This window comes from Grus americana, chromosome 15 (assembly GCF_028858705.1).
Source record: "Grus americana isolate bGruAme1 chromosome 15, bGruAme1.mat, whole genome shotgun sequence".
Taxonomy (NCBI): domain Eukaryota; kingdom Metazoa; phylum Chordata; class Aves; order Gruiformes; family Gruidae; genus Grus; species Grus americana.
In genome coordinates this window covers 8,784,200-8,807,867 of record NC_072866.1, presented here as the reverse complement: position 1 = coordinate 8,807,867, position 23,668 = coordinate 8,784,200, and the positions used below count along the sequence as shown (strand labels likewise).

The window sequence follows — 23,668 nt, the reverse complement described above, 5'->3', positions numbered from 1 at the left end:
CGGGTCCTTTCTCCATGGAGTGTCCCAGGCTGCACTCACCTCCTTGGCTTTGCTGAAGCCCATCCACATTTTCAGCCTGCGCATGAAGAGCTCCACCATCTCATAGTCCTGGGGCTCGAAGGCAGGGCGGTACAGCTCAAAGTGCATTTCCCGGTAGCTGTAGATAAGCACCACGGTGAACAGCCTCAGCACGATCCATACCTCCAGGATGATGTAGCTGGTGCAGAATAGGTAGTAGAGGCCTGAGGACTCGGGCAGGCAGGGACGGAGGTTCACGCTGCCCCGCAGCATGGCAAAGAGCAGCAGGAGGCTGCTGCCAACACTGCGGAAGGACTCCGAGGAAGAGGAGAAGAGCTGCAAAGGGGATATTGGAGATGTAATGAGAAGCGATTGGTGGAAAAATGTTCCCCTGACCCCCAGTCCTCACTACCCCATTTTACAAAGAAGCACGAGCCCTGATGGGTGGCCCACAAATCGGCTGTGACAGCGACAGGCCACAGACGCAGCCCCTGGCCAAAGCCGCCTGGTCTGTGGTGGACGAGCACCCTGCACAGGCTGGGCGTTGGAGCACCCAGAGGGCCCGCTGGGCTTTGCACACAGCCGTGGTGTGGTGAGGGACGAGGGACAACACGACCCTGGGCAGCCCTTGCGGACAAGCAGCCACTCTGCAAGGCAAGGTGGGGACAGCAGGTAGTTACCAGGAAGCCGAGCTGAGCGTAGGCCAGGATGAGGACAGCGAACGCCAGCCCTGCAGCGGTCAGCTCCTTCGCAGACTTCTGAAAGGTCTTCCCAAACACAGACCACTGCCTGACAAAACGCAGCTGCTGGGCAGCCTAGGACCAAGAAAGAGGACGGTGTTACAACACGGGCTCATCACAGAGGCTGCTGCCAGCCCAGGGAAGGGTCTTTCAAACATCCCTACAAGTCTGAGAAATGCAAACTCTGGTAGAGCAGAGGACATCCTAGTCAACAGGCTCTTTGAAGACAAAAATCATCCCACAGCCACACTAGGCTGAACTCCCCAAGGGAGCTGAGGGCCCAGAGACTTTAGAGACCCAAAGCGCTGCAGCAGACATGCATAATGGCAAGCACGAAAATGAAGAGAAAAAAAAGCTGAGAAGTCTATTGATCTCAGCTATAACATCATGCAGTAATCGTTAGCCAACCCGAGAGCCCCTGCAGAAACAAGCAGGTTGCTTTGAGCAACCTGATCTAGTGAAAGATGTCCCTGCCCGTGGCAAGGTCCCTTCCAACCCAAACCATTCTATAACTCTGTAACTGCCCACCACCTCTGTCCTGCTGGCTGTGGCAGCAGCCCCGTTGCGTTTGATCGGTGCCTGGCACAGCAGGACCACAGTACTGCACTTGCTTTAATTTCAGGGCCCTTTGCTACCCCTACCATGAGACTGTGCACAGATGAGAAGCTGGCACAGGAGGACCAAAGCACACATCCCTGCCCACATGCTGCTCCCATCCAACCCTCTCCATACCTGCACAGTCAGGAGGAAGAGGAGGGATGCAGCCAAGGTGCTGAAGATGGTGTTGAGAAAGGCCACCTGGTAGAAGTTGGTGAAACCTTTGCGGTTGTTGAGGTACTTGAGCCACTGCTGGTCAGCAAGGGTGGCTTGGCTGAGGTGCACCACCACGGTGCAAGTGGTGAGGAGGATGAAGACCCACTGGCCGTAGTTGCCCCACAGGGTGAAGTAGGCTCTGCCTTCCTTCTTGATGGACAGTGACTCAGACACCACAAAGTAGACGACAAACATCATGAGGAAGACCTGGAGGAGGAATGGAGAGGTTACCAGTGAAGGAGAGGGCAATGCTTGACTGCTGTGCTACACCAGGGGACCCTGCAGCACCCCAGGACAGCAGAACCCCATGTACCAGGCTGAGTTCTGCCAGCCTACAGCTGGAGCAACCCCTGAGTCCTTCCATGCCATCCTCGCTCACTCAGTGCCCTGCTCCCTCCTGCCCTAGCAGTGAAGCTCCCCAGACCACGTCCAATGCTGTTGTGGCAGGGTGGCAGTGTCCAGGGGAAGAGAGCCCAGGCAGGGTGTCTGGGGACATGGCTCAGCTGGCCCACGTCCCCGTTGAGGACAGAAGAACAAAAGCCTCAAGCTTCCACAGCGACAGGCACGAGTTCAAGGAAGTGAAAAGGTTGAGACAAGACCAACAAATGCTGCCAGACAGGAGGAATCTCCTTCCCCTCAGTGGTGCCAGGGATGTTTTCTATGAACTGTCCAGGCCTGGAGTGGAGTGGTGACAGGCATGGGGACAAGTGGCCTCAAGCAGGGGAGCGTCAGTCCACAGTGACCAACACTGCCCTTCCGGGAGGCCAGGCAATGGGTCCCCAGAGCCCTCTGTGCAGGGACCGAGAGGGAAGAGGAGCGTGGAGGGGAAGAAACTCACTGACCATCATGAGAAGCTGCAGTGTGACACCCCCACTGAGCCGCAGCAGCGGGAAGGGGCTGATGGTGACAGTGGCAATGGCCTGGCCAGCCCCCAGGAACTCCAGCTGGAGGGTGATGGCAGCGTGCAGGTCCACGCTGGGGTTATACTGCATCAGCTCCACAAAGACTGCCCGGCTCCTGTAGAGGGAAGAAGAGCAGCTCAGGACTCTGGGTCAACACCAACCCTGGGCTTTGGTGCCACCGTTTTGTAGGATCATAGATCCTTTCCCTGCCGTCACACCCCAGCAGCACCCCTTAAAGTCGTTGCTGAGTGACAGCAGAACGCTTCCTTCACCCCCGCCACACTTACATGTTGTCGATCCAAGTGTGCTGCTGAAGGAAGTTCAGCTGAGCTCTGCTTTCCTCTAGCGAAGCCCCCAGCTCCTGGACGTAACCACTGCTATCGTAGAAGGAGATGTAACCCCAGTACCAGACCCTGCAGAGGAAGAGGAGCCATGGGGTGAGAGATGCGGGACAGAGCAGCCACTGGTATGCTCTCCTGTGTGGCAGGCCAGGAGAAAGCGTGCAGATGCAGACCCTGACCTCTACCCTGCACATCCAGGGGCGACAGCTGACTCATTATTTACTTCACAAGACAAATTACAGAAGTGCATTGACCCACCTCAGTGTTCCCAACCTCAGAACAGCCCCAAGCCCTGTGGTGCCCCACACTTCAATGAAGACACATCCAGGAACAAACCAGAGCAGAAACCAAAAGTGATTTCATGTCCAGTATGCTGGTAAAGGCCAATCTCCCATAACCCACTACAACAGAAAGCTAGTGCTGCTCTGTGGTCTCTGTGGGCAGCTGGGGTACCTTGTTCTGCAGCTTGTCTCTGCCCTTGAAGCTGGAGAGTCGAACCCTCTGCCCCTGGGCCCCTGAGAACAGCACTACACTGCCGTTCAGACGGCTCGAGGTGACACTCGCATCTCCACGGAAGCTGGGTGAGTGGCAGCTACATGCCTCCCACCAGTCACACTGCCAGTGGGGATGTGTTCAGGGAAGGCCTTTGGCATTTCTGTGTTTATTTGCCCTTTGCCAGGCTCGGGGGCTGCAGTTGGCCTCACTGAGGCGAGGGCTGGGAACCACCCCGGGCGCCGCATCAGCTGAAAAGATGCGATGTCTTTGGCAGATGGAGCCGGGGGTGTAGGTGCAGGCTGGGCAGCTCCTTACCCTGTCAGGTCGGGTGGCGAGTAGGACCACGCAGCCGTCATGTTCACGGCCGCCCTTTCCCAGCCAGCTGCGTAGTCAGCGGTAGAAAAGCTATGCGAGTCAGTGCAGTTCTTCCTGGCAACCGTGCCCATGCCATGGAGGACATCCTGGGCACTGCGCTGGCACTCAGCTGGAATGAGACCAACACTGTCATCTCGTGGGGAGCCCCAACAGTGTTGGGGCACACAGTTGAGCTTTCACGCTTAGCATTTCCCTTCTTCACAAGCCCCCTCCACCTCCGTGTCCTCAGTCACACCTCCAGAAATGAAGCCAACCTCTCTAGCGTAAATCCCCATGATCGACTGCTCCAGTTCATCTCCAAAAGGAGCAGAATCAGAAGCACACTAATATACATGCTGCAAAAAACCCTGTCTCTGTAACCTCTGCCTTGCTTCATTCAGCCCCAGCTGCATCCAGACCCGGCCACTTCATGCCTCCAGGAATGTCACCACCCACCCGTGACAGCAGAGCCACGGGCCCTTGCCCACCTACCTTCCTGCAACCTGAGCTGGCGCAGCCGGGCTGTCCCCAGCGTGGTGCTGTAGCTCTCTTGACCCGACTGGTTGTTGTAGAGGTAAGGGAGGAAGACCTGTGACATCCAGACCCAGAATTGATCTGACCTGCAATGGGGAAGAGACAGGAGAGGCAGAGCTCCTGGGGCAGCTCTGCTAGGGCAGTCTCTGCATGTCTCACCCATGACCATCTGCGTTTCACCTGGAGGTGAGGACTGAGTTTTGGAGAGCTAACCTGGGCTGCTGTCCTCCCGGGTGCCTGGCTAGCAGGCAGAGGCAGCATTTCCATCCATTCCCAGAGCTGGGCTGGGGTCACGAAAATGTTTATTTGACATGCAAGACCTAAAGGTGATTGAATCCACTTGGCACCTGATCAGACCAGTGGGTCTGCAGCAGCACAGTAGCAAAGAGATGACATTTAGGACCAGATTCTGCTCTGCTCTCTCCCTTTGCACCACTTTCACCCCAGAAACTTCCACTGAGTTCACTGGAATCGTTCCTGATTCATATTGTGGTGTGAATCAAAGTTTCTGTGACTTTGTGTGGCAGGGACAAGCCACGTCTGTTTGCACAGAATAATGAAGGGGTCTGTAGCGAGATGGGTACAAAGACACCATTAATCCCAGGCAGCCGTTCTGATGTCAGTCTGGACTGCGGGAGTTTGTGGTGGTGTGGAAACTCAGCTGGGAAAATTTAATCTAGTTAAACCATATGTGCAGAGCAAGGAAGGGAAGGACTCTGTATTTATAGGAGATGTTATTTTTGGTTCTTGTGACCCTGTTTATGTTGTAAATTTTGGAGACAGAGCAAACTTGCATCCTTTTAACCAGATGATACAGAAAGATAAACATCTATAATTCACACAGTCCCTTCCCACTGAGGAAATCATTAAAATTCAAAGAAATTAAAGCTCTCAACCCCCCCCAGGTCCCTATGTTCTTCAGGGGAGAAGCAGAACCACAGGGACAAAAAGGGACCCGCTCCCTGCCATGCTGTGTCTGTGGGCGAGTGCCCGGCTCCGCAGAGGTACCAGTGCTCCCCAGAGTCGAGAACCTCTTATGGTAGTGACTGTGGAGCATGAGCCCAACAGCCAGAAGCCAGCCTGCTCCCCGACTCCTCGCTGCAGCCCTGCGCAGCTTCTCTGATACAAAGCAACACCTTGTTCCTCCCCATCCCCAGGGCCTTCGCAGTTACCTCTTGATGTGGAGGAATTCGTTGCTGCCCAACTGCTGCTTGATGGAGCTCTGCAAAAGGAAGGCCCTGCTGTTGCGGGAGGCGTCTCCGTAGTTGGTGAGCAGGATTACCAGCAAGAACATCATGTAGATGAGGAAATTCTGGCAAGCAGAGAGTAGAAAGGGATTGCACCCAAGCATGGGGGGTTGGATCCCGATCCTGCAGCAAATCAGTGCTTTCCACTGACTGCTGCCTGCCGCGCAGCGGGATCGGGACTCAGAGCATGCCGTTTTCTTCTTCCATACGGGAAGCAGCTTAAAATGAAACCCAGACCACAGGCTCCTAACAATATTCTTTGTTCAAAGCGGCCAGCCCAGCACCATGTTTCAGTTGATATGCATTGCACAACCTCCCTGTAGGAGCTCCTATATGCTGGCAGCTTGGCTTATGCTATAGCTATGGGGGTTTCCATCCTTAAAAGGGAAATTACTCAGTTAAAAGTAACTTGACTCCATTACAGCAGCTGTGTATTCCCAGCACAAGTGTGGAGGATTAGTACTGAATGACCTACAAAGAGATTGAAACTTCAGCTCCTACACAGGGAGTTACGTGTTTCACAAGACTCAACTAATGAATTTTCTTGTGCAAGTTGGCATCTACTCCACACTGCAAGCCTTCCCCTAACCTCAAACACCTCAGTTATGGAGTCAAACACACCAGCTGTTCCACATCAATCCACTTATGGTTCTGCTTTCCGGCCACCTCAGATCTCAGAGCTTCACAGAAAAGGTGAATGTCACTGCCAGCCTTTTACACATGGGGAAACTGAAGTGGAAACTGGAGACATGCGCCTACTAGCTCAGCTAGTAGATCACAGCTGGACTGGGAGGACCCACACAAGGATGTATCATCTCAGCTCCCGGAGCCAGCACTCGGCCTCTGCCCTAGGCCCCACAGGTATCAGGAGATGTCTTACCTTCAGCATCCTGTGTAGCAGTTTCACCTTCCTGGCCTCCTCCTTGGCCTGGAAAAGGGCAAACCCCTGTGGGGGTCGGACTTTGCTGATCTTCTCAGAAACATGCTCAACGAACGGATGCTCCACCAACGTATCGTCTTCCTCTGGGTGCAAGCGCTTGGCAACCAGTGAGAAATAGAGGGCTTCCAGCAGAACCTGGGGAGACAAGCAGTGTCGTGAGCCTGCAGAGAGAGCTGTGCCACCAGAACCGCCATGGGCAGCAGCTCCTGTGGGCCTTTCAGCACAGACAGCGGGCAGGGCACAGCCGCTGAGCACTCTCTCAGAGCAGCTCGACAACCTCTAAAACAAATTGCCACCAGCCCTTCCTCTCCTACTGCTGCTGGTGTGCACATCCTTCCCCTCCTGCACGGATACGAAGGTGGGAGAGAGTATTCAATCCACGCAGTGTCCAGTATGACTTGATTAGTATCTGGATAAGATGTTAATTACACTTAATACATACACATGTACAGATACATGCTTGTGTTCTCATGTTATCCTTACCTTCAGGGGCTCCCAGACCAAGAAAGATGCCAGAAAGCTGAATATCCCTGAGATGAGCCACATGAGGGCAACACTGGAGGAAAAACCCACCCCAATCCACACGGAGACCCCCGTAGAGGTGGCGAAGAGGAGGAGACTGATACCATGAGCCAGATAGGAGCACCAGGGTGGCAGCAAGCGCTTCCTGAACGTTTGGTCTGCAACTGGAAGGAGGGAGGGAAAACAAGTGTAAATGTTACTGCAGAAGGGTCCCAATGGGCACAAGGAGGGCTGAGCACACCACTCATCCCAGCAGAGAGCTTGCCACCAGTCCTGAGTGAGTTTGGAGGCATTACCCTAGACACCTCTCACTAAGCAGCAGCACAGACAGCACACTGAAACACAGCCAGCCTCAGAAGAGCAGCATCTCATCTGCAGACAACAGAATGGGCAGGAGAAGGAAATGAGATCCTGATTTGGGCAGTGGGATGGGTTCCCTGCTTTCTGCAGAGCCCCAGGACACTGGGCATGCCTAGCCTGGCTGGAGGTGCTGCTGTCAAACCCATGAAAAGCCACACAGATTTGTTGCTCTGGCTGGCTTCAGACTGCCAAGCCACCCTGCCCCAGGGCTCGCTCGGCACAGCTTCTTTCACTCACCCACGTGAATCAATGCCTGCGTAAAGATACTACAACCAAGGTGAAATGATGGATTTTACCAGACCCAAGAGGATTGCTGTTGTGTCCGATTTTTCCATGCTGCAGCCTGCCCCAGGAAGGCTATGCCTTGGGAAGCCAAGAGCTCATGCTAAGAGAACTGATGCTGAGCTTCCCCGCAGGGCACTCGGGCGCTTATCACATCCCAGACCTTGCGGGGCCTGACAGCTTGCTCCCTGCCTCGTGCAAGCCCAGCTGGCTGGCTGTTGCGTTGCATGACCCAGGAGGAAACACCTCTTCCCTCCTTTGCGTTGTTTGCCCATTTGAACCTTCCTTGGCACTTCCTCCCTCCCCCCCTGGTTATGTACAGAGACTCTCACTCATGCTGGGTGGATGAAGGGACTGATGGCTGCAGAGGGGTGCAGAGAGCAGAGTAACTGGGGAAGCAGTGAGTGGAGCTTCCCTAGGGTGCACAGTGGGGACTGTCACAGAACAAGTGGTGGCCCAGAGTTTACTGAGATTCAGGTTCCAAGAGAAGCTGACAAGAAACAGCAAATACCTCCCAAGCAGAGGAGCAGCCTTTCCTGAGGCTCCTTTTCTATCTACTCACCTGTCCCCCTCAAGTGCTGCTGTATGTGACGGCCCCTCTTCCTGCACATCCCCACCCTCGCTGCCCTGATGGTTACACCGCACAGCCCTGCAGCCCTGGTACCTGTCCACGTTGACTTGGCTGATCTGCTCACTTCCCTGGGAGGAGCTGCCATGCTCTGGCCTTTATCATTCAGCTTCTGCATCATGACAGTCTCCACCTTCTCCCCGAATACACTGGACCTGCCAAGGCAAAGGCATGATACTGGTGAGCCGTGGCACGGCTGCCTCTGTGGTAAGCAGGCTACCACCAAGGTGGCCTGAGCACCACTGCTAACACCAGTGCAGCAGCACTGGACCAGTCAGAAGCACTTCCTTGTAGAGCAGCGGGCCCAGGCTGCCGAGGCACACAGACACTCTGCTCTGCATCTCATGGAGGAGGGTTGAAAGTCTTTCCCCTCCCTGGCCCTGCTGCTTTGCACTGACTACCCAGCTGGGCGGTGCTCAGGGTCCCAAAGCAGGGTGCTCTGGGCATGATAACACACAGAGATTCAACTCCCTTCTCCCTCCTGTCAGTGCCACGAAGCAAACCCGTGTCCCAGCACTTTGTCAGCAGTACACAAAGCTCTGGAGACACATGTTCAGCTGGGGCTTTAAGGGGATGTTCCAGGTGGCTCCTGGAAGTGTGGCAGTGCCCTCTTGGAGCTCTGGCTGTGGGGGCTGCAGGAATCACAGCCAGCAAGAACACAGTGACTCGTGACAAGGCTGACCCAGGCATTTGCAATGTCACCAAGCCCAGCTCAGCTCACTGTGGCTGGGTGCCACCAGCCACTGCAGAGTTGGGTGGGAGGACAAGGGACAGGAGGCACTGACTCAGCTGCCTTGTCTGGGGGACTCTGTTCCCCCAATACTTACAGGCCTGAGATCAGATCTGTTTCAGCCCTCATGTACGGCCCCAGGTCCTGGGAGTGGGAGATGCCACTAGCTCCATCTGCCAGGATCTGCCGGATCAGATCCTCATCTGGGGAAACAGAGAGCACAAATGGCATTGGCAGGAGCACAGCACGCAGCGCCGCGCCAGGATGGTTCTGCAGCACTCAGGCTCAGCCACATTTGTGGAGCTGGGGAGGAGGAGGGCCAGGGTGAGGTCCTTCTCCATGGGACAGCCCTCCCCTCCTCCCTGTCTTCTAGCTCCTGGCTATCCCCAGCTTGTCTGTGGAGCCTGGCATGAAACTGCTGGTATAGGAGGCCAAGTTGTCCTTCTCCAGCCATTTACAGAGGTTCAGAGACACTGTGGCCTTGCAACCAGTGAAGAAGTGCTGGTTGCTTGCAACGTTCAGATCCCATGGGAACACATCTCTCCTTGCTCTCAGTCTGCCAGCAGCGTGGCGACCATTCACTTCAGACTGATCCGCATCAGGACTTCTGCATTCCCAGACTGAAATCTCCATTAAAAAACCGTGACCCTCCTCCTCTGCCCTTCAAATTGAAGCCAGCGGTGATGGCAGCAGGCTCTGCTATTCTGCTTTCTCCAGAGCTGAGCCAGGGCTCCCAGGGACCAGATTGCTCCTCCTGCACTTTTCTGGGGCATTCAAACCCTGGCACAGAGCAATGCTACTCACACACCCACCTGAGGCAGAGAAATATCGAGGCTGTCCCTGGTGAACGCTAAGTGACAAGCTGTCCTCCTCAGTTGCCAATGGGGCCTCAAGTCCGAGGTGGCGGCTGGCCCGGCCTCTCTTCAGCTTCTGGATGGTGTTGCCCATGATGGAGGGGTCACTGAGGAGGTCTGGCCAGCTGAGCAGGGCCTCGCTGGAGGGCCACCGCATGAGGCTGCGGGAAAACAGAGGAATGGGTGCAATCGGGTATGTGTGGGGAACGGGAAGCATGAGAAAAGCAACTGTGCTAGTGCGTAGGACTGTCTAGTAGGGGAACAGCTGTGGGAGCACGAAAACCCCAGTCTACCAAAGCAGAAAACTACACTAAAGTCCTACTTGCTCTGTCCCCAGAAACCTACTTACCTTTTGGAGTCCTCCAAGAACAGATCTGTTTTGGTTTGCTCAGAGAAGGCCTGTGGAGGAAGCAGAGACATTTCAGGTGCATGAGACTGGCTTATGCATGATTGTTAACATCAGGAGTCACTGGAAACCTGGAGCCTGAGCTGCTACTAGCCCTGGGTCCACACCTCCAGCAACCTGCTCTCCTCCAGGGAAAACACCCAGGCACGCTGGGAAGATCCATGCTCACAGACACCAAGCAGGAGCTGGACCCGGGTTGTGCTCAGTACCCAGGGCTGGCCTGGGCAGAGGCGCAGGTGAGAGATGGAGGGCTGGGGCTCTCCCCATCACTGGTATTTGCCAGAGGCACTTGAGTGCATCACTTCTTGCACTGACAGCTGTGCATGGACACTGTGTCCATGCAGGGGAGCGCACAGACCTACACAGCCTGTCCAGCTTTCAGGTGTGAAGCAGGTTACCTCTGCCCGGAGCCCAGGGAAGGTGGGGAAGGAGCTGTCGAGGATTGAGGAGTCCAGGTAGTTGTCGATCTCCAGGGACTGCTGGTCTGAGTGAGTCAGGGTGTGGTTGATGGAGACCTGCAGGAGACAGGAAGGCTTGAGCAGAAAAGCAAGGAGTGGAGGTGCCAATGTCACAGTGGCTCAGAGCCCTGCTGCTCACTGGATCCCATCTGCTCCCATCAGTTCCCTACTCTGCTGGGGAGCTCCAGGCAGTGCTGGGGGGGATCCCAGACCTGCCCAGCAGGGCAGAGAACAGGCACAGGCACATCCTCCACTGCCTCCCAGGACCTTCAACACTGTCCCTCAGCTCAGTGCCACTGGGACTGCCCCAGGTACAAGTTCCCAGAAAGCCCCATGAGGTTGCAATCTCCTGCAAAGCAGGGATCACTTACAGGAACAAGAAATATCAGACACATTTGCTGCTCATCAGTCACTGAGCAGCTGGCTGCAATATTAATGGAGCTGCTAATTGTGCCTAACTAGTCATTAAATCCCCAGCTAATCCTTTCACAGCTGCCTAACCACAGCTCTGCTCAGACAGCTGAATTTGTACCCAGGGTAGACATCTCATTAGAAATGCTTCACTGAGCATCTCTCAAGCTCCTGCTAATGCAGCACAGGGTCATACCTTTAAATGGCATTTGGGTACCTATCACATACTGAAATCAAGAAGGAGTAAGTGCCTAAGCAGCTGTTAAAATCTGCCCTTTTGGTCTCTGTCCGGGCATTGTCAGAATCCAGGCAGCGATCTGTCCCTCTAAGGTCAGGGACTGCTCCCAGCTCAAGCGGGAGGCAGAGACTTGCTACAAGGCAAGGGTCTGGCCATGGCGCAGGGCAGCACAGAGGCACAACTGGGAAAGTGCAGAGACCAGCTGGAGAAGCGATGCACCACAAAGCGCAGAATCTACCCTCAGATGAGCGAACCTGGTGGCATCACACCTGTCTGGGCAGCCTGCAACTACTTCTCCTCATTACCTTGCCACGAGCCATCCGGAAGAGGAATAAAATGACCAGGTAGAGAGGGTAGACCACCACGCTGGACACCAAACCAACAGCCACCGTGTCTACATTAACAGGGATCAGGTTGGAAATGGCCCCGTTGCTGGAGAGAATCAAGAGAAATCAGAGACCGGTGTTAGCAGGAGCACTCAGCTAAGCAAGCAGTGAGACAAAATTGCACAACCAGGTATTTCAGATGTGCAGAGAAAGAAACGGGCATGGGCTGTGCTAACAGATGACACAGCAAAACCAGGTAAGGGGGAAAGCTGATCCGGTTGTCCTTGGTTATCTGTGTCCTGATCCCAGATCCCTTGGAGCAGGAAGGGCAGCCTCAAGGCAACAAGGCACCTATTCCCAGCAGACGTAAGGTCTGTCCTGCCTTACGTAATGGGAAGCACAGAGGGGCCCTGAGGAGGGAAGGGACTGGCCAGAGCACCAAGGGACACAGCGCACCTGAGGTGTACGTTCCCCACCACGCCGTACCACACAGCATTGGCACAGAGGAAGAGGAAGATGAGGAGGGAGCAGCAGGTGGCTCTCTGGACACGGGTGAAGCGGCTGCGAGGCGGGCGGTCCCACATGGACAGCCAGACATGCTTCTCAAAGAAACCTCGCTGCAACTCTGCTATGAAGATTCGGGAGAAGCTCCTCAGCTCTGTCTCACCTGAGCACAAAAAGAAAGAGACTCTCAGGGCCACCTCCTGAGGAGGGCAGTCCCTCCTCGCAAACTGGTATTCAAGGAAGTACCCCCATTGCATCTATCTGGTCTCTCCTGCATGGCTGGGTCCTTGCCATGCCATGTCCTCTAGCACACGGAACCCAGCAGAGCACTTGGCTGCACAAGGCATCAATGCAGTGAGGAAGAGCCAGCGTGCAGGCTCTATGGTCTCTCTGCAGCGTCCTGCTGTGGGCCCTTCCTCAAGGCAATGAGAACTGCCATGCTGCTCAGCCATCCCAGCCCCACACCCCAGGGGCTGAACACTCACTGGCAGCATAAACCTCCTTCTCCACCATGCCATCGTTCTCTTCACTCTCCACCGACAGCCAGTCGTTCACCAGAAAGAAGTAGCTCTTGCTGCTCTGCAGGTCCCGGACTATGACGTGCTGCAGGTACCAAGAGGGGCTGAGTCCTGAAAGTTAAGAGATGAAGAAATGTGTTTCATAGCAGACATTCCCTGCATGGACCTGCAAAGCCAAGAGGGCAACACAAGACCCCCTCAGTGGGACAGCAGCAGTTACCCTATGACACTATGTTCATCAGTGGGAATTACAGACCCCAAGAGAAAGGCTTGGCATAGCCAGGTCACCTCCTAGGCTGAACGGACATTTACAGACAGGCACAGCACATTGTGTCATACAGCTAAGGGACTACAGCTGACCAGTCTGCAGACTTCCCTGTGATGCGTCCCCCCAGCAATCTTCCCCCAGGCCAGTGGGTCACCATGATCTCCCTTCAGGGTTAGTCCGGACTGTAGCCCCAGGCACCTCTCTCCTGGCCCAGGTAACCAGGCAGAGCAGAGCCTGGTTCTGAACTGGGATGTGTGATGGCTCCTCAGGCTCATGCACTTCCTCACGTCTCACCTTTATTGTCATGCCAAATGCGGATGCGCCAGATGCTCCCCAGACTCCGCTCCGTTGCGATCTGAAACACGTCGAGGCTGTTGCGGTGGAAGGCGTTTTCTCCATCCAGATGTCTGTGACCACTTTTATTGTCTACACCATACAGGGCGATCCCCACGTGGGCCGTGGTACCTGGCAGAGTTAACGGGGCTCAGTTAGGGAAGCCAACCCAAGGTAGAGCTGTTCCCCAGCCCTGCCTTCCTGCCAGTGACCTGGTACCAGATGCAATGGCCCTTCAGTGAGGCCACCTGGAGACTCAGGAGGAAGGAACACCTACAGCCACCCTACACCTAGGGATAGTGTTACACACAGCCTGGAGGGCAGCTGCTCAGCTGGCCTGGTGCATGGACCTTGGCATGCTCATGGTTTTCCTCTTTGGAGGGAACTGAATCTGACATTCCTTGCCTTGTTAACACCGTAATGGGAGGCGATGTTTATTCTGGATGTTTTTTCCACCAAGTAGTTGAAAGACTTGATTTCTCTGACTTCCAGTATCAGATGCCAGATGCTCCATGGTCCACCCGCTCAACCTGGATGGTCCTTGGGGTGGCTTCAGGAGAAAGCTGCTGCCAGTGAAACCAGTGGTTACACTAAGATCAATGGGAGCATGATTCTGGCAGTGACATGGTGGCATTCCACCTCTGTCCTTGCTTAGAGCTTCCACATCCCAACTGCCCAGATTTCCAAGTCCAGGATGATGCTTCTGGCAGCTCTAACTACAAACCCAGCCCCAGATCAGAAAGCCAAGCCTTCTGCCTTCATGCTGCTGGGAAAGATTCAGATGGCAGAACAAAGTGATGGATGCTGGAAGACAACAAAATGGTCCATCTAAAGGGCCCACAAGGCCTGGATGCTTCTGCAGGAGAGGGTCAGAAATGAGGAACAATCACTGCCTCTTGGCTGCTCCTGCAACCACAGCCATGTCAGGAAAAGCAGGGTGGGGAAATTTCTACACTGGGTGGTTCCTTCCAGCAGCAGTTGCTTGTCCCATCCCAACAACAAGCGGTGGGGCAGCGTGCTCTTCTCCACAGCTCTTAACCTGCCCCATCATCACACAATAAAAACTGTGAATGCTGTGGGAAGCCCTGAGCTGACTGTCTGCTCAGTGCTGCTCAAACACCAGCTCTGCTATGGTCACTGCAGGGGAACATGTGGTGCATGATGTGCTGAGGTGAGACCTCAGGGGAACCACACAGATGTCACCCTAGGAATCAAGCACAGGAGTAGACTTTGGGCTAACCTGATCCTCTGCCCCAGCCAGTTTTCACCAGGATCTCGTATTTGTACAGCCCGTTCTTCCCGCAGAAGGGAATCACCCCCACTCGGTTAATGTCAATCATGTCCAGCTTGTGCACAATCAGTGCAGCCACTGAGTAGGTCACAAAGCAGACGGCACATGTCAGCAGAACGATGTAGTTGAGACCTGGGCCTGGAGCCTAAAAGAGAAGAAGCATGTTGCAAGGCACCCTCCTTCCTCAGGAGGCCCCCCCCATTCCCCAGGAGTCGTGCTGCCTCCTGCCTGGCTATAATCATCAGTCACACACGTGATACCACATGCAAATAGAGAGAGACCGGTCCCTGCACAGACTGTGAGCTCACAGCCCTGCGGAGTGACTGCAGCAGCCGGCTGAAGCTCCTGTAGCAGCTGCTGGGAGCTCTCTGCTCCCACTTATGTCACACCGACAGCCAGAAAAAGCCTGAACGCCCCTAGGAAGCAGGGAGCAGCTGGCAGGTGCAAGCTCAGTGGGATAAAACAGCGCTGGGTGACAGCTGGGAGGAGCATTTGGCATCTCACTAAGAGGTGAACACGCTGTGAGGTGTCCAGAATAGAGAATAAAGCCATCTGCAAAGGCCCGGTTTTAGCAGCCTTTGTTTTACTCACAGGAAAGATGAACTGGACAGAGTTTGGAGGGACAAACAGACTGGCCCCAAAGGCGGTGAGGTGCTGGGTTAAGCACACAGCCTGGTCTGGCCTGGTCTCTTCCAGGGGGATGATGCCTTCTGTCTTCCACCGTTTCTCCTGCTCGCTGAAGTACTGGCACAGGGAGGTGTACAGCCCCAGAGTCACCTCCACCGGGGACCAGCTGAAATGGTTTGTGATGTTGAAGTAGTATTTCTGGATGGTGTCATCAGTTCTGGAGAAGGAAAAGACAGCAAGGAGACATTATTAACCCGCTTGCTGAAGGGACACAAACCCTGTTCTGATGGAAAGCACCCTACTGCAGGGACACAATGAGGAGAAACAGCCCAGTGAACGTGGTTTTGGCTGTGCAGAAACTCTGGGGTTCTACGGACCACTTTATTTCTTTAACTTTGTATTATTTCAGCACCTCAAACACTATGCTGCACATCCTCTTCTCTGTACTGGCAGCCTTGCACAGCTCTCCCACCTGCCCTTCCCTGTGACCCACATGACGCTTCCATAGCAACTCTATTATTCTTGGCTGGGAGCAGATTTACTCTTTAGGATGATTAATTAAAGAAGGTGTGTGAACTTACACAACAGTGGCTCCACTCTTGCCCCACCTATTCCCAAGCTGCCTATCTTTTCTTCTCGGATGCTGCCTAGGAATGGCTTGTAAATAATGCAAGGCACAAACACGCACGTTCCCAGGCAGGGCAGCAGGACAGCAACTGAAGTTACAAGAATGACTGCTCTGATAAAAAGAAGAGAGCTTTGCTGCAAACCCCAACAGCACAACAACAATGCAGGCAAGCAGGGTGGATGGGAGCCCACGAGGGAACCTGCGTTCCCCTCCAGTCACACGTTGGGAAGATGAGCTTTGAGGATAGAGGTGCTTTTGTGAAGGCTGCACCGCAGTTCAGGAACTAGGCTAACACATGTGGTGCTTTGCTCCAGGAACTTGTTTCATGGGCTGCATGAAGCAACCCCTGAATCTGCAAAGGCCAGTGTGAGTCCCCTGGTGAAAGAGTCCTGGTAAAGACGGACAGCTCTGGGATTGGTAGTGACAGAGGATGAAAGTCTGGACAAGCAACAGACAAACAGGCTACGGCAGCTGTTAGACAAGGGAGCAGAGAAAAGGGCAGCAAGGGGGAGACACATCACCAGGAGAGTGTGCATCCATGGGACAGCCTGGGGGTGACAGAGATTACAAGGGAGGCTTCTCTTACCTGGGTGATGTGAAGAAGGTGTAGAGCTTGTGGTCATTTCCAGCCAGCGCATCCAGGCCAATTTTCTTAGAGGCACTGCAGTTGTGCTCATTGGGCTCTGGTTCGTGATGGAGATAAGCCATGATGAATGGCTCAGGCTCGCTTGCAATGTAGTGATCTGCATGGGGATGAGGGAGAAAAAACAGAAAATACTTTATAAACACCAGGGAGAGCTCAACCACAAGCCTGCTGCCAGCAGTGGATGTTCAGGAAGGAGTACTGGGAACACAGAAAGTCGGGAGAGATGCTTTTCCAGATTGCACTCGCTCAATCTACAGTTCAGTGGGTCCCTGAGCAAGAGACTTGGGATGCCACTGTACGTGACTGAGAGAGGGACTGGACAAACTCCCTCCTGTGCTACTGTGGCTCAACAGAAGGGCTGGGAAAAGCAAAAGGCTTCTCAGTGCCAGAATCTACAAGCAAGGATTACACTGAGGACTGGATAATGCTCGTGACAGTCAGAACCGCAACCATGCAGCGTGGAACTTGCTGGCTACACCTGACATCTCCTTCCACACCAGCTATCTCTTGACACAGCTCTCCTTTGCTGCAACACCCAGCCCCCCTCTCCCATGGGAAGAAATACAAAGAGCATAAAGACTTATCCTACCATTCAGGACTCTGTAAGTGAGCTGGAAGTGCAGTCCTGCTTCTCTGTTGTTGCTCTCCATAGTCACAATTAGGTTCACAGATGTTCTTGCCTCAATGACTTCAGTGCCAGCAGAGAGATTGTCAGCATCTGTGTTGTTTGACACCATTACGGTGATGGCTTTCTCTGAGTCCAGGCTCCCAATGGGGATCTGCACCCCGTTGTGTGTCTGAAACTCCATGGAGGCGACCTTTGTGGACACAGTGTAGTTGCTGATGTAACCAAAAGGGAAAGGATTGGAGTCCACTTGGAACATGACTTGAATGACATCCGTCAGGTTGGAAAGGGTGGTGTTGAATGCCTGGGGGATGGAGAACTGGCAATTTGGTGTGTTTTCGTAGCAAAGCAAGTTAAAGGGATCAGACCGCTTGCCTGTGGCCTTAATCTCTCCTCCCACCAGCTCAAGTGGCTCTTCATTCAGCACTCGAGACTTCATGAGGATGCGCATCAGGCTGGAAGACAGGTTGTAGGCTTTGGGAGCTAGCAGCAAATTGTGGGAATCAGCAAGCAGTTCCTGGGGCTTGGATTCTTGTGAAACCGTATTGACAAGGTGAATTAGGTCACCTGCGAGGAGAGAAATAAAGGTGCAAAGAGAGGAAGTGGTAAATAGCCTAGATAACTGCTGCAGTCTAGATAACATCTGATACCTTCCCAAAACAATCAGACAAGTCTTTCCTTACTGTCTTCTCACTGTAACTCCACACTGTGTACATGACCTTCCGCACTGGAAGCGTTCAGTAGCCCATAGCTAAAAATAGAGCTGTCAGCAATTCCTGCAGGCTCTCGGCTAATCTACAAAGTTTGGTGGTGAATGCTTAATCACAACAGGCTTTATTTTCCTCATGTGAAGTGACTGGAATGGCAGATTGGGAAACAGGGAAAGAATGGATAAAGCAAACATATGTTACTAAGTTTTTGCACTGTAAAGTGCAGAACACGCAGAAATACATAACACGGAGTGCAAAGAAGGTGCCTCTGCTTCCTCCCAGGGTAACCAGGTGAGAATTTCCGTACAGTGTTCATGGGTGCCCCAGTGAAGTTTGGCAGCCTCCTCAGATTGCAACCAGGATGGCAAGCATCTGGTGTTAACCATTGTTTACTAAAAAGACAATCCCCTGAAGTATTAGTGAGTTTATTAACAACTGTCATATTTAAATGTCCGCAGAGACAGCTGCCAAAGCCGGGACAACACTGGGAAAAGTGCAGGGAGAAGAAAGTACTGGGGTGCCACACTCCAAATCTCCCTAACAGCTTGAAAAGGCATGAACCAACCCCCTAATGGCACAGGAGAAAGCCGGCAAAGCTTTTCTCGCTCTACTTCTGCCCAGCATCCTGCACAGGGAGACCTGTGCCCTCAGCGGTCAAATGTCACCCATTCCTGCAGGAACAAAACTGACCTGTGATGTTGAGGATGTTGTCGGCAATACCAGTCGGTGTCACGGTGCCCTGGGTCGTTTCCCCTTGCAAAATAGTCATCATGGTCTCCAGCTTGTTCAAGGTCTTTGTCAGGCACGACTTGCAAACCAGTTCCTTGCTCACCACCTGCAAAGGGAAACACAGTCTGATGCAGTAGGAACACCCCCAGGGAAAGACGAAAGGTAGCTGTGGGCACGTTCAGCCGGCTCAGTCCTGCAAAGGATATTTGTTCAAACATCCTCTGCACTCTTAAAGTCACCCCTGCTCTTTCTAGCCCCAGGGAGGTGACTGCAGAGACCATGGCTGCTCTGCTCACACTGAGAGATGCCAAGAAGTTGTTGGTGTCTGATGGAGCATGCATTAGGGTTGGAAAGAGCAATAAAGGGCGGCATATTCAAGTTCCCTGGAGTTCACTTGTAAGGACCAAGCATGTCTCCTGCAGTTGCATCTCATGAGCACCCCTTTGGCGCCACACACTATTTCTACAGGGATCAACCAGAAGGAGCTGGATAGGATTCCTCCATCCACTCCGCTATCTTCAATGGAAGCAAAGTTTAGCCCTAACTGAATCCATTTCAGTGTCCAAATACTCCTGAAAGCTGTGGGAGGGATCCTGCCACTCAGGCATGATGGATGTCCCTCCCTCTGCTCCCAGATGTGTCCAAGAAACAGAATGTTCTAGCCATGGCCTGGAGCTCCCCGCACTCTCGAGGTCTGGATGGGAGGGACTGAGGCAACACATGGAAGCTGTTACCACAACCCCGTTCCTAGATCTATTCATCTTTCTTTCTTTTAATCATCATAGGATTCAGACATAATTCACATATGTTTTGGTGAAGAATCAAAACAGCATCTGCAGGTCTAGAATTCCCCCTTTTCTGCTTTTATGTGTAAACTATGAGAAGCGAGGACATACTATGTAAATCGGAGTCCACAAGGCACAGTCAGGTATCAAGGAGGTGGGGAAGAAAAAGGGTTATGGGGAGGAACCACCCAAGGGGCACTACTGCCTAGGAAGGAGAATTGACTGAGAAGACCGAGATTCTTTTTTTCCCATCCAGGAGAAATTAATTCTGACTTTTTTTCTCCCCTGTAGGTAAAATCAAAAAAGTATCAGCACTGATTGACATTGCTACAGGAAAGGAAATGTGTGAACTCTGCGCTAGTCTCAACCACTTGGGAAATTCTAGATTCCTGTTTTTCTAAGCTTTTCATTCCAATCCAGAGCACAAACTAATCCTGGAAGGTTAGCTTTTCCCATGGAACAAAAATTCTATTTCTAGACCTAAGCTTCCACGGCGAGATCAAGTGGCAAGGCAAGCGCACATGGGAGAGACAGAAACAAACCAATCTAGCATTGGAATGGGATGTGCTGAACCCCAAATCCCTGAACAAAGGTAAACAGAAAGAAGTGATTTTTGAGGTTTACAGACTTTGAAGCAGAGAAAGGAGGAGCAGAATAGGGACTCTGTGGGTGGGATGCAGTAGTCTGTCCATCATTTCAATGATAGCCTGTTCCCGCTGAGCGATGCTGCTGACCTGGCTGGGGAGGCGATGCACAGCCAAGGCCAGGGTACCTGACTCCAGTCCCGAAAGCAAAGATTTGGGAGGGCGGGGAGGAAGAGCATGCCAGAACAGACTGGCTGACCACCAAACCCCAAGCACATTATATAACTGGGCTCTCTTCCCTTTGCCCATCTGACAAAACACATAAAGCCACTCCTAAATCCACCAGGCAGCAGCCCCAGCACCAGGGAGCTGAAACTGTGAGCTGGCTGGGGAACACAATGCTTCCAGTCAGCAGTGAAGCACAGCAGTGTTTCTAATCTTGTATGGTAGAAATAGGGCTGGAAGGAACGTCAGTCCTTGGCGCTGTCCCCTGGCTCAAGGCAGGTCTGGCTCTACTTGTGTTACTCCGGATGGGAGTCCAGCCTGTCCTCGGAGATTCTGCGACTCCCCCAGCAATTTATTCCAGTGCTTCTCCAGGCTGTTGAGGCCTGTCCTACAGTCTCCATCTGCAAGTGAAGGAATCTACTTGCTAGCAAGGTACCACCAGGGCTGGTACCACAGAAGAAGCACAGAGTTCTTAGGTGCTGTCCTCCAACACATGAATCCATCACCTTAGTCACATCTCCTAGATTGGTGACATGGTGAGGGGCAGAACTGACTACACTTAAGCCATCACCACAGAAACCCAAATGATGTCAAGTGATACCTGTCCTCCCTTTGTGGCATGTGTCTGGGATGGAGAGACAGGGAAGCAGAACAAGAATTGAAGAGCATCTAAGCTGCACCTGGAAGAACAGGAGGCTGGATGTGGTGATGGGGAACATACCGTGCACTGCGCCAAGGCAGCCGAGATCTGCTGGATATCATCAACTGTGTTCACGTTCAGCGAGTTCAGGGTTTCTGTGATATTGTTGCGAGTCCAGGTCCGGAGTTCAAATTCATTCCCAGTCTCCGTTTCCAGAAGCATGGACCGCTCGTACTAGGGGGGAATAAAATCAGATAGAGTGAGGAAATGTATCGGGTTGTTTCAGAGGATGATGAGCTGTGCTGAAGTCGCCTCTTCCCTGCACTCTGTATCTCCCTGTCTGTGCTCCTCCCCAGAGGGTGATCTAATGAGCTGCATTTTCAGCAGAACTTCCTCAATTTTTCTTGTGCTCTCCAAGCAATTATCTTAACAGCCTTGCACTTGACAGCTAAGTAGTACACCAGTGTATGGTCCTTATTCTGCTAAGCACAGTGCCTGTGTTCAGGGGGATCTCCCCTGCCTGGCTTCCAGGCGTGCAGCAGGCTCTTATCAGGGAGGAAAACATGCGTATAGACCAATATTCCCGCCCTGCCTATAGAGATGCACATGTAGGGACCGGGTCCTATTTTAGGTAGGTGTGAAAGTGAATGCTGCCAGGAGGATGATGCTCCTGCACTGTGGATTAAAAGCCTTGCATGCGGTCAGATCTTTCTAGCTGCACTAGCTGAGCAGTCAGAACAAGGAGGTCTCCTGCAGCACCCAGAGCATCACCTTAGCAGCGACAGGGAGTTTCCAGCCCTGCTGAGATGGAGTGGGGTGGCTGGGTCAGGGGAAGTGTGAAGGAGGTGGGGGAATTTGGGCTAAGATTTCTGTTTCTAAATTCAGTATTTAGACTTGCAGTTGGCAGTAAAGAGGAAAAACTATCTGAATATGAGGGAAAACCAGCAGGCTGCATGGGAGACACACAGGCCACTTGCCTTCTCTGGGACCCCTGTTTAACTTTGCAGCCCCTCTGCTTTCCCTGGTCACTGTGTGTCTGGTGCTTGTTACTCTTTCAGATGCAAGAAAATAGCTCCAGCCCAGCTCCCAGCGTGCACATACAGTGATTTCATAAAAAACTGCAGCATTAGTCATTTCCCTACATCACTGCACAAAACCTGGCCAAAGAACATTACTGGTGATTGCAAGGCCTTCTGGAGGCCTGTCTTGGGCAGATAGTGCTGCTTTACCTCATTTAAGATGGTGATGAGGGCCAGAGAGTACTCAATGACCTGTTGAGGGTCCCCTTGTTTCACTAAGCCCTGGAGCATGGTGTCAGTTTGATTGTAGAGCCAGTGGGAGAGGCTGGGGAAGCCCTCGGGTAAGCCGATTTCCATGGAGCTGCCAAGGGAAAGAGGCATTTGGTTAAATGCGGACTATGAAAAGGGGCTGGGGGAAAGGGGTAGAATCTGCCCTTTAGCTGGGAAGGAAGATCAGGGGAGGAAGCAGGTGGTTAAACAACAAAGACAGCATTATTGACACCTGCCCTGGTACCCAGTTTGCACCAGCTCTATGTAGGAACATCATGGACCCGAAGCCTGGTTCCTCACTGGTCCAGCTCTGTGAAGCTGCAGGTGGAGGATGCACACGGGTGCACTGAACCCAGAGGAGAAAATCCAGGTTTAGTTTGATGGAGCATAAAAAGCACTTAAAAACAGGAGTGGTGTGCTGGAGGAGCTGCACTGCTTTTGGCATCGATCCCTGGGGTCTGAGGAACAGCTGGGACACAGATCCTCCTCCGCAGGCACTGCAGGACCGTGTGCTCCAGCCTGGGAGGCCGAGACCACATGTACAGTGTGGGGAGCTGCAAATCAGCCTTGAGGAGCAGTCCTACAGCTCGGTCAGGCAGCAGAGACCAGCTCAGGATGCTGCCCAAAGACCAGTGGGCACTTGTCACCTGCATGGAGGATGCTGTAAACCAAGGGGCATTTGCAGAAGCGGTAACTGGGCTCTCATGGTACTGGCCCTGCTGAAACTCAAGCTGCAATCCCTTCCACCCTATTCAAATGCACGTGCTCTCCACCTTGGCTACATGAGACCTCCCTGGCTCTCAGCAGCACAACATCCGGCCACTCGCAGCACCAGAGCTTGCGGCTGCCAACTCTCCTTTGAGGGCTCCTGATGCAGAGAAGGTGGCAGATGCACAGAGATCTTCTGAGAAAGTGACATCATGCCTTCAAAGCCAAGTGTCACCAGGGAATGAAAGAGTGGTCAGGAAAGCAGTAACTTATGGGAAAGTCTCCCCCTTGAGCGATGATCCACAAAGACTGGAATTCTCTGTATTGCACTTCTGCTGAGCCTCCCCTCACCTTCCTGCCAGCAGCCTCTTCCAGGAGGCAAACGTTTCACCCAGGATCTGCCGAGCCCTTCAGGACAGGGACCCAGTGGTCAAGCCGTAAGACCGCGATTCAGTAGCCTAGGCTGGACACTGGCACTGCCATGCAAGCCCAGCCTGCGAGCAGTGGGTCTTACCGGTTAATGGCCACCACGGTCGCTCCCAGCTGGTCCTGAACAAGGACTGACACGGATACCATGAAGCCGCTCTCGTGAAAGCCCGGGGGCAGGAAGGCGCTGTGCTCGGCACGGCTGCCCTTGTACACGCAGAACTCGTGGTAGTGCCCGGCCCTGCGGCGGGACGCCAGGAGGATGTACACCAGCGGGCCCTCCACGTCCTCCGTGTCTCGCCAGCCTGCAAAACAAACCCGAACAGGGGGTCTGACGGGGCAAGGCCATGGCGGGGCTGCAGCCACCATCCCGAAGCCCAGCTCGTCCATCAGAGCTGGCGCTGCCCGGCAGTGCCCCTTCCCTCCCCTAGTGTGTCCCACGCCGCTCAGCCCTGCAGCGTGGCATCTCCCCTTACTGCTGTCCCCGGCAAGGGGTCACCCTGCTCTGGCAGAGGGACAGGTTGTCCCCACCA

The 23,668-nt window shown here is 53.5% G+C and overlaps 1 protein-coding gene across 2 annotated transcripts in view; it reads right to left on the bottom strand.

Annotated features, from left to right (window-relative positions):
* PKD1 (polycystin 1, transient receptor potential channel interacting) overlaps window positions 1-23,668 on the bottom strand; it is a 97,811-nt gene that overhangs the window by 5,621 nt on the left and 68,522 nt on the right. For both annotated transcript variants that reach the window (XM_054842787.1, XM_054842788.1), the window contains exons 19-45: window positions 23,224-23,440; window positions 21,942-22,092; window positions 20,794-20,946; window positions 18,440-18,584; window positions 17,004-17,606; window positions 16,355-16,511; window positions 15,105-15,357; window positions 14,463-14,658; window positions 13,184-13,354; window positions 12,589-12,732; window positions 12,056-12,266; window positions 11,579-11,705; window positions 10,565-10,681; window positions 10,110-10,159; window positions 9,719-9,921; window positions 9,004-9,109; window positions 8,213-8,331; window positions 6,868-7,070; window positions 6,325-6,519; window positions 5,370-5,509; window positions 4,156-4,283; window positions 3,625-3,793; window positions 2,761-2,886; window positions 2,414-2,588; window positions 1,491-1,778; window positions 699-833; window positions 40-354 (exon numbers count right to left, since the gene is read on the bottom strand). In XM_054842787.1, the coding sequence (XP_054698762.1) occupies window positions 40-354; window positions 699-833; window positions 1,491-1,778; window positions 2,414-2,588; window positions 2,761-2,886; window positions 3,625-3,793; window positions 4,156-4,283; window positions 5,370-5,509; window positions 6,325-6,519; window positions 6,868-7,070; window positions 8,213-8,331; window positions 9,004-9,109; window positions 9,719-9,921; window positions 10,110-10,159; window positions 10,565-10,681; window positions 11,579-11,705; window positions 12,056-12,266; window positions 12,589-12,732; window positions 13,184-13,354; window positions 14,463-14,658; window positions 15,105-15,357; window positions 16,355-16,511; window positions 17,004-17,606; window positions 18,440-18,584; window positions 20,794-20,946; window positions 21,942-22,092; window positions 23,224-23,440 (4,997 nt within the window). The remainder of the gene's footprint in view (window positions 1-39; window positions 355-698; window positions 834-1,490; window positions 1,779-2,413; window positions 2,589-2,760; window positions 2,887-3,624; window positions 3,794-4,155; window positions 4,284-5,369; window positions 5,510-6,324; window positions 6,520-6,867; window positions 7,071-8,212; window positions 8,332-9,003; window positions 9,110-9,718; window positions 9,922-10,109; window positions 10,160-10,564; window positions 10,682-11,578; window positions 11,706-12,055; window positions 12,267-12,588; window positions 12,733-13,183; window positions 13,355-14,462; window positions 14,659-15,104; window positions 15,358-16,354; window positions 16,512-17,003; window positions 17,607-18,439; window positions 18,585-20,793; window positions 20,947-21,941; window positions 22,093-23,223; window positions 23,441-23,668) is intronic.